At 42.8% G+C, this 12,463-nt stretch overlaps 3 protein-coding genes across 3 annotated transcripts; 1 reads left to right on the forward strand and 2 right to left on the reverse strand.

Moving 5' to 3' along the window:
- Positions 1-219: 219 nt before the first annotated feature.
- LOC108146461 (BLOC-1-related complex subunit 6) lies at positions 220-1,472 on the reverse strand. Its single transcript, XM_017272474.2, has 3 exons — positions 982-1,472; positions 422-920; positions 220-361 (listed from the first exon to the last, which is right to left on the reverse strand). Exons 1-3 carry the CDS (start codon positions 1,370-1,372, stop codon positions 316-318), a joined length of 936 nt encoding a protein of 311 aa, XP_017127963.1. The 5' UTR covers positions 1,373-1,472; the 3' UTR covers positions 220-315.
- Positions 1,473-1,966: 494 nt separating this feature from the next.
- On the forward strand, positions 1,967-3,426 carry LOC108145729 (probable protein phosphatase 2C T23F11.1). The gene is made up of 2 exons (XM_017271292.2): positions 1,967-2,145; positions 2,197-3,426. The coding sequence occupies exon 2, from the start codon at positions 2,203-2,205 to the stop codon at positions 3,265-3,267; it is 1,065 nt and encodes a 354-aa protein (XP_017126781.1). The 5' UTR covers positions 1,967-2,145; positions 2,197-2,202; the 3' UTR covers positions 3,268-3,426.
- Positions 3,427-3,786: 360 nt separating this feature from the next.
- Positions 3,787-11,842, reverse strand: LOC108145668 (protein snail homolog Sna). Its single transcript, XM_017271222.2, has 4 exons — positions 11,590-11,842; positions 6,455-6,870; positions 5,710-6,190; positions 3,787-5,342 (listed from the first exon to the last, which is right to left on the reverse strand). The coding sequence occupies exons 2-4, from the start codon at positions 6,844-6,846 to the stop codon at positions 4,911-4,913; spliced, it is 1,305 nt and encodes a 434-aa protein (XP_017126711.1). The 5' UTR covers positions 6,847-6,870; positions 11,590-11,842; the 3' UTR covers positions 3,787-4,910.
- Between the last annotated feature and the right edge of the window lie 621 nt (positions 11,843-12,463).

A 12,463-nucleotide genomic window follows, 5' to 3' on the forward strand; every position in this document is an offset into this window, starting at 1 on the left:
ATCCTGATTTTAAACTACTTTACTTAAAATCTTTTGAATGAGAAAGCCCACTGCAAAGTACATTTGACAAGTGAAAATATTTTTATAAATCTGCAGAGGGTATTTACATTTTTAGCTAAAAGTTAAAGATTTAATTTTATCGTTTTATAAAATATTTCCTGTTTGTAAGAGCTTGTTAAAGCTACCTTCCTTTGTTGTTAAAATTGTAGGAGTCCTCAATTTGTTGTTTAAATGTTTAAATGTATTTACGGAATGACTAGAAACACAAGATCTTTTTGATTGCACAGATCACAGGATGGCAGAGGAACCTCTCATCTACATGGTGCTGTCCAACATGTCCACCAGCCGCTTGATCTCCCTGCTGTGGAAGGTAACGAACATAAGATTTCGAAAGTCTGGCAAAGATTAAAAACACACTAACATGCGCTGGCCCAGCTGCTCGGTGGGCTTCATCGACTTGGTGATCTCCTCCGCTTTGGCCAGCAGTTGGTACTGGCACTTGATGTTGGCATCCAGCGTGTCCGTGAGCTTGTTGACGGCATTCCGATGGACCTCCACGTTGTCGGCGGTTATGGAGGAGATGGAGTGCAGCAGGTTGCCCAGATTCTCCAGCAGATTGTCCACCGAGGTGGCCAGATACTGGGCCTCCAGTTCAATGTCGCTCAGTACGCTGCCATCCACTTCGGGCACATTGCGGGATTGCAAGAATCTCCGGGTGAGCAGGCCGTTACCGGATGAACCCAGGCCCGTTCCCAGGCCCACTGGTGCTCCCGGACCCATGGAAGTGGAGGGCGTTGTGTGCTCCGAGGAGTAGTCCGTGGAGGCGGCCACTCCCTCCCGCAATTTGGCCTCCAAATCGTGGGCCACAAAGTGACGCATGCCATCCGAGTCACTGGCTCCCTCCAGTTCATAGGGCAGATCTGCAAAAGGAGGGTAATCTTGTCAAGAATTTCGGGGCTACTTTGAGGCATCCGATCCTACTGCTGCTGTCCGCCTTCAGTCTATGCCTTTGCAGGTCCCCCGAGTGACTGTCCCTGGAGTTGCTGTTCGAGTTGCTCTGGTCCTCCTCCTCGGGGTCATCCTCCTCGGCACCGTCGTCATCCTCGCCAGAGTCCAGGTTCACATAGCTCTCGCCGTTTGGTCCCTGTTTGCCCGAGTTTCCCGGCATCATTCTGGGATTACCCGCCGCCGTGGGCGTGAGATCCTGCAGGATGTGGTCCGGCACTTCGCCAGGATACTGGGCCAGAAATGGGATCTCCGTGTACGAGGTGGGCGTGGCTCCGGATCTTCCATTGCCCTCTGTCTGGCCGCTCTGGTCGTCCACGTACCCATAACGCGGACGGATGGGAATGTCCTGGTGGCGGTGTGACATTTGTAACAATTCCCGGATTTGAAGAATCCAAAAAAAATCTAAGAAATTTCGGAGCACCAACAGTATGGGGTAAACAAAAACAAACCAATGTATAAAATACTCTTTAAATGTCATCCCGATTTACTGTGCCAAAAAATATACCAGATGTCGATATCGATAACAAAGGGATTTAAGGCGTAATACAAATGGGCACACCGAAAACTTTTTGAATTAAGCGCCCTTTCGATACTTAAATAATTATTAATTACTTATCATTATCATTTCATTTAAAAAATAAAGTATCCAATCATTATATAGAAACATGCATTTTAAATGACGGTTTAAATATCAGTCAAAATTAGGTACCTAATGTCATTTTATTTTTATTTGGAAACGTTATAATATTTTGTTGGGAAACATGCGTTTTAGACTCTGCTCATTAGATTAAAGTAAACAAAAATTGTTCTAACTGACATAACGTGTGGTATAAGTAATTTTTGCGAAAGCTTTGAGACCATTTTAATATGGAATAATTTTATTGCACCCCAAAATTTACTTCACAAAAGTAAGAGAATAGAGGTCGTATCGCAATCCATCAATAATTTTCTCGAAGCGCAGTAAGCACTGTTTAGCCAGTCGGCTAAATTCCAAAATATTGTTTGGACGATCCCATACAGACTACAGTTATTTACTCCGCTAACCCGAAACTCCGCTAACCTAAAAGGTTGACCCGAAGAAAAAGCTAAACACAACTGCAACGCAACTGAGGTCGAGTGTTGGGCTAGTATACCAGAGTGAGTATCTGGCGCACGCCGACGAACTCGATGGCTTACTCGTTCCTTAAGTTCATCATGGGCCAGACGTTGTCGGAACCGGTGACCACCAAGGATTCGGCCTGTTGCGCAAATGCCGCGTATCGCGTGGGCTCCAGTTGCATGCAGGGATGGCGCGTGGAGATGGAGGATGCCCACACCCATATCCTGTCACTGCCGGAGGATCCTCAGGCGGCCTTCTTTGCCGTGTACGATGGACATGGTGGAGCGGCGGTGGCCAAGTTTGCGGGCAAACATCTGCACAAGTTCGTGACGAAGAGGCCGGAGTACAGGGACAATGGCGTGGAGGTGGCCCTGAAGAGGGCCTTTCTAGACTTTGACCGCGAGATGCTGCACAATGGATCGGTTGGGGAGCAGAGTGCGGGCTCTACGGCAGTGGTGGTGCTCATAAGGGAGCGGCGCCTGTACTGCGCCAATGCGGGCGATTCGCGGGCCATAGCCTGCGTTTCCGGAATGGTCCAGGCTCTGTCCATTGACCATAAGCCCAATGACGAGGCGGAGACCAAGCGCATCTTGGCAGGCGGCGGTTGGGTGGAGTTCAATCGGGTCAACGGCAATCTGGCTCTGTCGCGAGCCCTCGGTGACTTTGTCTACAAGAAGAACTTGCTGAAGAGCCCCGAGGAACAGATCGTGACGGCCAATCCGGATGTGGAGATCCGGGACATCACCGAGGACTGGGAGTTCGTCCTCCTCGCCTGCGATGGCATCTGGGATGTGATGACCAGCTCGGAGGTCTGTCAGTTTGTCCGCCGGCGCATTTGCGAGGGCCAGGAGCCGCAGGGCATTTGCGAGGACCTGATGAGCCGCTGCCTGGCGCCGGATGGCCATGCCAGTGGTGTGGGTGGCGACAATATGACCGTAATTCTGGTCTGCCTTCTCCACAACAAGAGCTACGAGGATCTGGTGGTGCGTTGCGGTGGCAAGCGCAAAACCGCCGTGGAATCTGTGGGCGACATCAAGGAGGAGCCAGGCGTCGTCAAGGTGGTCTCTCCATGCTCTCAGGGATCTGCGAGCACCTCGGCCTCGCGATTGGGCATGGGCTTTGGTCTACGCGATTCGCCAAGGAAGAACCCCAACTCCTAACTGAACAGATTACTTTTTGTTTTTACCTGTTTCACGTTTTGCGTTTTCACGTTTATACTCTCACATTTGGCACATTAAAACCGGGCTCTCCAAATTTACAGTCTCTCGAATCTTTTTTCCTCCGCTAAAACTTAATAAATTGTTTCAATACTGCTGGCAGCAAACTTTTTATAAATGGTTCAATGAAAACTATGTTTGGTGACCCCGATTTGTTGGTTTTAATTCGCAGAATTGTTACCGCCTTAACAACTTAAACTAAATAAGTTGCTTAAATACTTCTGACCGCAATACTTTACATTTCACTTTTAAAGTGTTTAACTAAAGCATTAGTTGAGATAAGGTTGGTGACCCCGATTTGTAAAAATCAATTCGTTAAAAGGTTACCCAAAGGTAAACTTTAGAGATAAATTGTTTAATAAATTCAAATCAATTCTTTTTTGTTTGTTTTCTTTGATGTAAGGATTTAAAATTTTAAAATGTATAGTTAACATTTCATTTTCCAAAGAAAAAACATTTCCGTTTTTATTTTTGCGGGGATCAGTGGATCTCTCTTTTAATTCGAATTAATGTGCAAATCTATAATACAGTTTAGAGCTACGTATACGTGTATATATATATAAGTATAACTTTTGGTGTATATGGTAAGTAAGAGTATATAAAGGTAATATGCATCTAAATAGATATATCTTTGGTGCGATTAGCTGTAGGTCGAATCGGAGTTAATCGAATCGAGTCGAGTTGGGCTGAGTATGCGAAATGCAGTGGGTGTCTCTCGAAAACTAAATGGTTAGATGACTTCAAAATAATAAGCGATCTCTCCGAAACGTTGTAATAAAATACACAGATGTGGTAGAGGCTAATTAGTGTTACGGTTATGTCAATTATTGCACCACATGCGGCCGTAAAGTGCTTAAAATAACGCCACGCACACAGCATGGAGGAGATTGGGGGATCGGGGAACCCCCATATCACCTCCATTCGTCAGATGTGCGCGCTGAATTTAAAGATAAAGACTAGAAATTCTCTCGTTTTGGACCGACTTCCGTGCCGGAAGCAGGAAGCCGATCAATGCCTTAATGCGAAGTGATTAATGGGGTTAGTAAGTGTGTGAAATATCTTTGGATATCTTTCCTAGTTGATTGTAAAATCATAATGCTAGGTGAGTATGTGTTTGTAAAGTTTGTAGCTTTGCTGCGGTGTTCTTCGATCGATTTGGATTTGGGATGCTATAACTCTCGTCCGTATGTGCTATAAAAAAATACTGGTTACATTTGGTTTTTTGTCGCTGTTCTTGGCAAGTCTCTAAGAAGTCTCTTATTACAACTAAGTGAAGATCAAATGGGGACCGATCGGCGATCGATCGATCGATCCAACCTTGTCTCTCTAAATATCTACGGTGTATAACCTCGTCATCCTCCTTGGAGTTACTTCCCTTCGATAAGCTTTACGTCTGGAATCGTCTACTCTCTAATGGTACTTAAGCTCTTTTGCATTTTTATCACATATTCGTTGACTACTGTAAGAAAGTGGGTGCTTTAGTTGGATGTGGTGTAAGTGGGTACTCGAATTGCTTTGGGTAGTGCTCTTGTTCTCTCCGCTGTCTTTTGCTTGATGTCCGGGTCCCATTTCGGGGTATCCTTGTCCTATGCCACCATGGCATAGTTCCCGGTCAGCTCGAAAGGACTCGTCTTGGCCGAGTGTGTGAAGTTGTTCTTGGGCGAAAAGTCCACGGGCTGTTCCTGCGTGCTGGCATTGCTGAGTGTTCCCTGAGTGGGCGTGGTCTGGCCCGGAAAGTGGGAGTAGGGCAGGGCCAAGGGCAAGGCCATTGGCAGGTGGGGATTGGGATGCAGCTCCTGGTAGAGACTGGGTATCCTATGTGGCAGCACCGTGGGCTGGATCACATTGATCCGCTTGAACTTTTCGTATTCCTCCAAAGCGGAAGCAGAGTGATTGTAGGCGATCATCTCTGGGCCACCTGGACAGCCCTGGATGGCCAAGGCCGCCTGTCGGCGCTCCTTCTCCTTCTGCAGCAGCTTGTTGGCCAGTGTGGATTTGGCCGAATCGGGCGCGGTACACTGAAAAAAAAAACAGAAAGGGAACGATTAGCTTTAGTGAGCGGAATACCCTATCTTATTTTGGGGTTTGAGTTTTCATGGGCTAAAGAACTCGCTGCTTGGGTTCCCGTAGGTTAAGCTTCCTTGTTCTAAAGAATTCGCGTTTTAGATTATTTTAGAATATAGGATTAGAGATCTAAGATAAGTGTTAGTTTAGTGTTCATTATTTTGGGGATAAAGATCTAAGGAAATTACTCTTTAAGTGTTAATTTCTTTAGTGCTCATTATTATGCTTTGAGTTCCCTTATGCTGAAGAATTCGCGTTCTAAGATTCTTTAAGAATTAAGGACGAATGATTTGTAAGTATTAGGTAGATAAAACTACTTACCACTGGGGTAGGAGATCCGGGAGACAAGCCCACCTCTGTTTGCTGTCGCTTGGGCGATGTGGGAGGTCTGTTGCTGGCGGTGGAACCCGAACCCGTAGACGACATCGCTCCCGATCCCGAGACCCCTCCACGATTCTTCATGCAGGAGGACTCCTCGTGCTTGTACAGGTAGGACTTTAAGGCAAAAGCTTTGCCGCATCGGGCACAAGTGTGTGGCTTGGTGTTCGAGTGCGTCTGGATGTGGGCGCGTAGGTTGCTCTTGTCGGCGAAGGCCTTCTCGCAGACGCTGCACTTGAAGGGCTTCTCGCCGGTGTGGGTGCGTATGTGGCCCTGGAGGAGCCAGGGTCTCGAGAAGCACTTGCCGCAGAACTGGCACTCGCATCCCTGGTTGTGGGTGCGCACATGCATCGAATAGGCCGGCATCGAAACGTACACCTTCTCGCAGTAGGGACAATGGCGCGCCTTCTTGTCCATGATTGACCTGGTGGGGAGATGAAAATAAAATTATTTTCTAACCTTCTTCAAACACTAATACACACGGAATAAAAACATATACTTTTTGGAGTTGTAACTTCAAAACTCATATACTATTTTAATTGTTATAATACGTTTCAAAGTCTATAGAACAACAAATTAAGGGAAAAAAACACAAACATTTAGTCTTCGATTTTAATTGCTAGAGTATTCAAAAGTACTCATTAATAAAACCACACCATTTTTTTGTATGCATTAAGAGTTTACCCACCTGTGGGTTTGTCTATGGCGAGCCAGATTGGAGGATGTGGAATACTTCTTGCCGCACTCGGGACAGATGTGCTCGTCCTCCAGCAGCGAGGCGGAGTTGAGTAACTCGTCCTGCTCCGGATGATGGTGCTCCCTGGATAGCAGGCTGGATGTGAAGCTGGAACTGCTGCTGGTGCAGGAATTCGAGTCGGAGATGGTGCAGCGTCGCTTTCTGCGATCGAACACCTTGTGACTGTAGTAGTTGGTGTCGTCGTCCGAGGTGGCATATACAACAGGCATTGGCTTCGCCTCGTCCTCGGTGATCAGGGGACCCGCCGCCAATGTGACCTCCGCCAGCTGGGTGAGATTGTACAGCTCCTCGGGAATGGGCGTCGCCTGCTGGTCCTTCGTCATCGCGATGAAGAGATGGTGAAATGTCTGCAAGGCATTGGGGAATTTCTGTGATGAAAACAGCATGACTAGACGCGAAATGTTATTATGGCAACCTGCTAAATGCGCATTTGGTGCGTCATTACCTAGCTAAAATAGACCACAACATCGTCAAAGTTTAATATAAACCCCTAGATATATGGGAAATTCATAGTATTCAGGTAGCAGTTAGCCCCTGCTAAGCATTTGTAAAATATATACATTTTTATTAATTTATTTTGCACCTTAGTTTATATATTTTTGAATAGCAGGTTTAACTGCGAATATAACCACAAAATAATGAATGATTTCTAATATAGTTGTTCCATTTTAAGAGTTATAAAAAATGTTTATGTGCCGATTAACTCTCGTAAAAACAAATTGATTATTGTTTAGACCCTTATCACTCCGTATTTTTATTATTAATTATATTTAGTTTTAATTCGGCATCCTAAGTGCTTGAACAAATGTTTATGTGCCCAAAAACTAGTTTCAGCATAGACTCCATAAGCCAATTAAATGGTGTGAAAGACTAGTATCCTCATTATTTATAGGCTTTCAACACAATTTTTACAAATTAGTGGCTCATTATGTCTTTGAAAGTGCACGAAAATACACCAATAATCGAATTTTTCGGCATGAGAACCGAAGAATCCCCTTCGGAACGCAGCGCACATCCCCAGTGCAATCGCCGCCATCTATCATCCCACCTATCATAGATCTTTCCCTCCACTTGTGCTTACGCCATAATTCTTGTTTGTTTATTTGCAAATGCATCAATTTATAATTAAGGACAGAGTCGATAGGCCACACTCGGAGTCCGAGATGTGAGCCAAAGTCGTCTGCATCATCATCATTGCCGAATCAAGAATAGGAATTATCGCACGGGGTTGAGGGTTGAGCAGAGCCCACGGGGCGTATGATTAACGTCACTGCTACTACACGCTGCATTTTGCATTTTGATTCTGATTCTGATTCTGGCACTTGTTGGCTGTTCTGTGGTTCGTGGTGCTTCTCTTTTGCGTGGTCAAATAAATTTATGTCGAAATGAATGCGCTTAATTTGTTCATGTTGTCTTGGCATTGATTAATATCGCACGTAATTGGCTCAGCCGAAAATCAGGTGGGATTCGGTGCTGCTATATAGGTGTATTCCTTAACTAGTATAGTTTACTGTACTTAAAGCACACGGAGAGGAAAAGAGTTCTTTATATTAGTCATGGGTTGTGCTCAAGGCACTTAAAAAGAATTGCATTTTTAATAGTTAATAACTTTTAACCAATTTTGATTGAGACTAAAGTATTTCACTCTACATAAAATTAAGTTTTGTCTTAAAATAAAACCGAATTCTTCATTGGTTTTGGGGTTTTATTTTAACTTCACGACAAAAATACAAAATATTATCGAATTATATTCTGTTAAAATATTTATTTTACTAATTCTTACATTTCATTATTATTTATTGTGGTATAATTCATATAAAATTGTCAAGAACAAAAAAATGTCATTTAGATTTTGGAAACTTTATCTTAAATATACTTTGTAGTAATACAAAAACCAATTAATATTCTTTGTATTTCTAAATTACGTATGAACCTGTAAGTATTTTTCTGAGTGCATAGCCATCAATTTTTATATATCCCTCGCACTTGATCGTGTGTGTTTATCATGGGAAAGTTTTCTCCTTTATTTTGCTACCCCCAAAAAAATTGTCTAAATAATCGAACTCATTGAAGAATCTGGGGGAAATCCCCCTTTGAAGGGGGATTAAGATGGGTAGATCGGTGCGGTTTCTCCACTCTTGAGGAGGTCATGAGCAATAATGCGGCGGCTGTTTTGGTTTTGGTTTTGCTCTTGCTTTCGGTTTTGTTTGTTTCCCTAAGATTCTCTGTATTTCGCCTGAGGCCAGCAGCGAGTTTTTTTTTTATTTGGCTTTGGGGGGAAAATGTGGGTAAGAATTACCCCCCCCCCCCCACCAAATACCCTAGCCAAAACACATCTGCCATTCGCCCCCGCCAGCGGAATCGGCAACCTGTTGCGTCTTCTTAGCTGCCAATTCTCGTCTTTTTTCTCGGGCAGCAGTTCATCAAAATGTTTTTGCGGTAATTAAGCGGAATTTTCGCTGCTGCCAAGGTGGCCGAAAGGTGTTCGAAAGTGGTTTTCCATGAAGGAATTATAGTTGTATTCCCCCCTTTTGAGTGGGTGTGAGCAAAAAGCCGCCAGACATCCATAGCTTGTGTCTTGGCAATTTGCGGCCCATTTATTTATCTATACATATGTATATATATGTATATATGCCCCGCCACCACCTGAGGCCCTGTTCCCAGGTGGTTGCCGTATACATTTAAATATAGCACTCAAATGAATGCCATTTTCTACCTAATCACGTCATTTCAATACCCGATTTCCATCGAACACGAAATACTCAAAAAGTCTCTGAAGAACAATAATAATATACGTCTGAGAATTCGCCGGGGAAAAAGCAAACAGCTGACAAGTGATCAGTGGACCTCCTCCATCCTGCCATTTCTATATCCCCCACATATGCCTCATGTCCATTCCCCCCCCACATGTTTTTGTACCTCCCCCCAAAAATAAATGTCTGTGCCATATTTCCGATGTCAGAATCGCTTGGGGCATACGAAATGTCGCATGTTTCTGTGACAGGTCGTTAATTAATTATTCCGCGGCCCGTGCGATTGCAGATCGGTAATCGCAGATGACAGGACAGGAAGAAGGTGGCTAGGGATCGCCGATATATGCTTCGCATTCGAAGTCTAATTAAAAACATTGGTGTCCCTTCTAAGAACTTCTTACAGAGCGAACAAATTGCTGGAGAAGTAAAAACACATTGGATAGAGCTATAGTTTTAAATAATGTCTTAATTATCTTTAACATTTAATTTCACGTGACATATGAAACATCATTTTACCATACTACTATTATATTATATCATTAACATACCTACACTAATTTTATAAATGCAGAGGGATTTTGTTATTAATTTGTTTAATTATTTAATATTTCTGTACTATTTAACTAATATTTTAATATAAAAAGGGATCAAGGGATCTGATTTTTTGTTGAGTGTATCTTTGAGGCTGGAAAGTATTATAAATGCATTAAAGTTTTTAATTTGTATTGGAAAATAACCATTTGGTATTATTTAAATTCACAAAACATCCTTTTTTTTCAGTGTATTTAAGCTGCTTAGACTCCCACCAACTGTATGATTCATCTTAGTGCCCCCAGCCGAATCTTGGGCATTCCATGGGCCGAACAATGGACCACGGACTGGGTAAAATATTTAACTCAACTTCGCATGGCATTTTTAATTCTGCGCATCTCTGGCCGTATAAAATCCGTATTTCTGGACCGGACCGGGGAAAGAGTTCAAAGTCCTATTAATGTACACAGAAAGCAAAAGGCCAAGCGAAATGCTGATGGCCAACAGAGGTGGCTTCGGTGGCCTTAACATGCGTCTGTCTTTCGCCCCCGGGCATCTATAAATATAGTACCATTGATCCCTTGCATAGTTTACATTTTAGTTCAAACTTGAAAACGCAACGCGAATGCACAATAAACAACAATATTCTGAAGCGCCAGCCTCAACCTCTGGTTATTTCCCAGTTTTCCCACTTTTCCCGGTCCAGAGTCAATGCCATACACCACATGAACCACACACACATATACACTGGCAAAAAAACGTAGAAAGTCTTAATATTTCGTACTCAATTAAAATAATTTTCGATTTGATTTTTAAACTTGACTATTTTCGAAACTGATTTTAGTATCTCAAAAATAAATTTAAGTTTAAACCTTATCAATAACAACTATTTTAAATCTAATACTTTCCACATGTATTACAATATTGTTTTATTAAATTCTGCCATTTAATGTGCATGGATTTAATGTTATGATTTTACATTTAGTTTTATATTGAACATAAAGTATTGAATTCAATAGGCAGATGTTAATTTGTACTACTCAGTTTTTTTTATCAGTGTACAACCCCCACTGCGCTTCGATTGAAATGTTTGGATTTGGGAATCCGTTTTTGTTTACCCCAGAACGCAGGCCCTCATCAATCGTTGCCTCAACTGCAGTTCCCGACGGTTTTTGTTTACGGACATTTGTTTAAACATTTGGACGGGAAAAGGACACAAAGGAGCAGGTCTCACTTGTAAATCACGGCAGATAATTAGCCCCCCAGATTGATCTTGCATATATATCTGTTATTTTATGCCCACAAATTGGCATGAGGATCTACGCATTTACCACCGCCAGACAATGGCTATATCCATATGTTCATACATATATATATATATAGATGGTCACACGGAAAGATACAGATACTATACATATTCCCGGCCACTATTTCCCGTTCTCAGAAGCTCATTGCCAATGCAAACATTGCTCACGTAAATGTCAAAATATCAAAAGAAATAATAATATTAATTTAACAAGTGCAGGGGGTCTGAGCAATTGGGGATCGGAAAACGCCGCTCATTTGCAGTCACGCGAATCTTTTGGCCCAATTTGCCAAAGCCAAAGCAGATTTTCGATCTTGTTTCGGTTCCTGGGCAAATATGTAGTTATGCATGCTTAAAGGTGTGTGTTCTATTGTGTAATCGGAAAGGTGGGAAAATGGAAAATGGAAAACGGAAAAATTAGCCCCCCCACATTTCACTTTCCTTCACCTTTCATTCACTTTTTTTCGCCAACTCACCCCACGCAGCTTGAATAGTTTTGGGTGCTATCTCGTATATAGACGGATGATTCAGTTGCCGATGAGAAATCAATAATATATCACACACACAGAGAATGGCTTTCACGAATGTTCACCACCCGCCAAGAGTTCGCATATGGCTTTGCTGATTTTTCGGGGGATCGGTAATGATAATGATCCTCGTTAATTGTCAAAAAACCGATTAATTAGTCGCACGGACGGATTTCGCATCCGTAAAGGCGAGCGCACGCACCGAGATCCCAGGAAGAACTGAGCGTTCTTCGCCAGACCACTTACAGTTTTTACATCTTGCGGCCGCCGCTGCCGATTCCACCGATTCCGCCGATTCGATTCGATTATTTTGTGCTCAATTTAAATATTTTTCGCTTTGACTTTCATCCATTGCAGTTTTTAGTTATTTTAATTATGAAAATATTACAATTTCAAATTTCAATTTCAAAATTCAAATCAAATATTTTGCACATTAAATTTTAAAATATTTAAATATTATACCTTATAATTAAATATTATGATTTCATATTTAATTTTTAATTTATATATACAATTTTGAATTCAATAGCCATATATTTGTTATAACTATTCAATTTTCTTAAAAGTTGAAATGTCCTGTTGGTAACCATCGTTTCTCTTAGTGTACATCCGCATCCACGTCGAGGAGGTGACGAAGCTGACACGGAGGCATTTAAGGAGGCGGAGGAGGAGGTCGGCGTGGACGTGGACGACAGCCAGCAGCTGTTGGCCGCTCTTCGCGTAGATCGTATCGTATCGTACGATAAGAACCATATCGTATCGAAATCGAACATAACTCCGAGAACGAACCACGTACAACGCCGGCAGTGACGCCGACTGCGAC

Source organism: Drosophila elegans, unplaced genomic scaffold (assembly GCF_018152505.1).
Source record: "Drosophila elegans isolate 14027-0461.03 unplaced genomic scaffold, ASM1815250v1 contig_208, whole genome shotgun sequence".
NCBI lineage: Eukaryota > Metazoa > Arthropoda > Insecta > Diptera > Drosophilidae > Drosophila > Drosophila elegans.

Coding starts and splice junctions, on each gene's coding strand:
- LOC108146461 (XM_017272474.2), bottom strand. CDS start 1,372: ATGTCACACCGCCACCAGGACATTCCCATCCGTCCGCGTTATGGGTAC. Junction 921..981: donor ACTGAAGGCGGACAGCAGCA/GTAGGATCGGAT, acceptor CTCCTTTTGCAG/ATCTGCCCTATGAACTGGAG. Junction 362..421: donor GAGCAGCTGGGCCAGCGCAT/GTTAGTGTGTTT, acceptor TACCTTCCACAG/CAGGGAGATCAAGCGGCTGG.
- LOC108145729 (XM_017271292.2), top strand. CDS start 2,203: ATGGGCCAGACGTTGTCGGAACCGGTGACCACCAAGGATTCGGCCTGT.
- LOC108145668 (XM_017271222.2), bottom strand. CDS start 6,846: ATGACGAAGGACCAGCAGGCGACGCCCATTCCCGAGGAGCTGTACAAT. Junction 6,191..6,454: donor CGCCATAGACAAACCCACAG/GTGGGTAAACTC, acceptor TCTCCCCACCAG/GTCAATCATGGACAAGAAGG. Junction 5,343..5,709: donor CCGGATCTCCTACCCCAGTG/GTAAGTAGTTTT, acceptor TTTTTTTTTCAG/TGTACCGCGCCCGATTCGGC.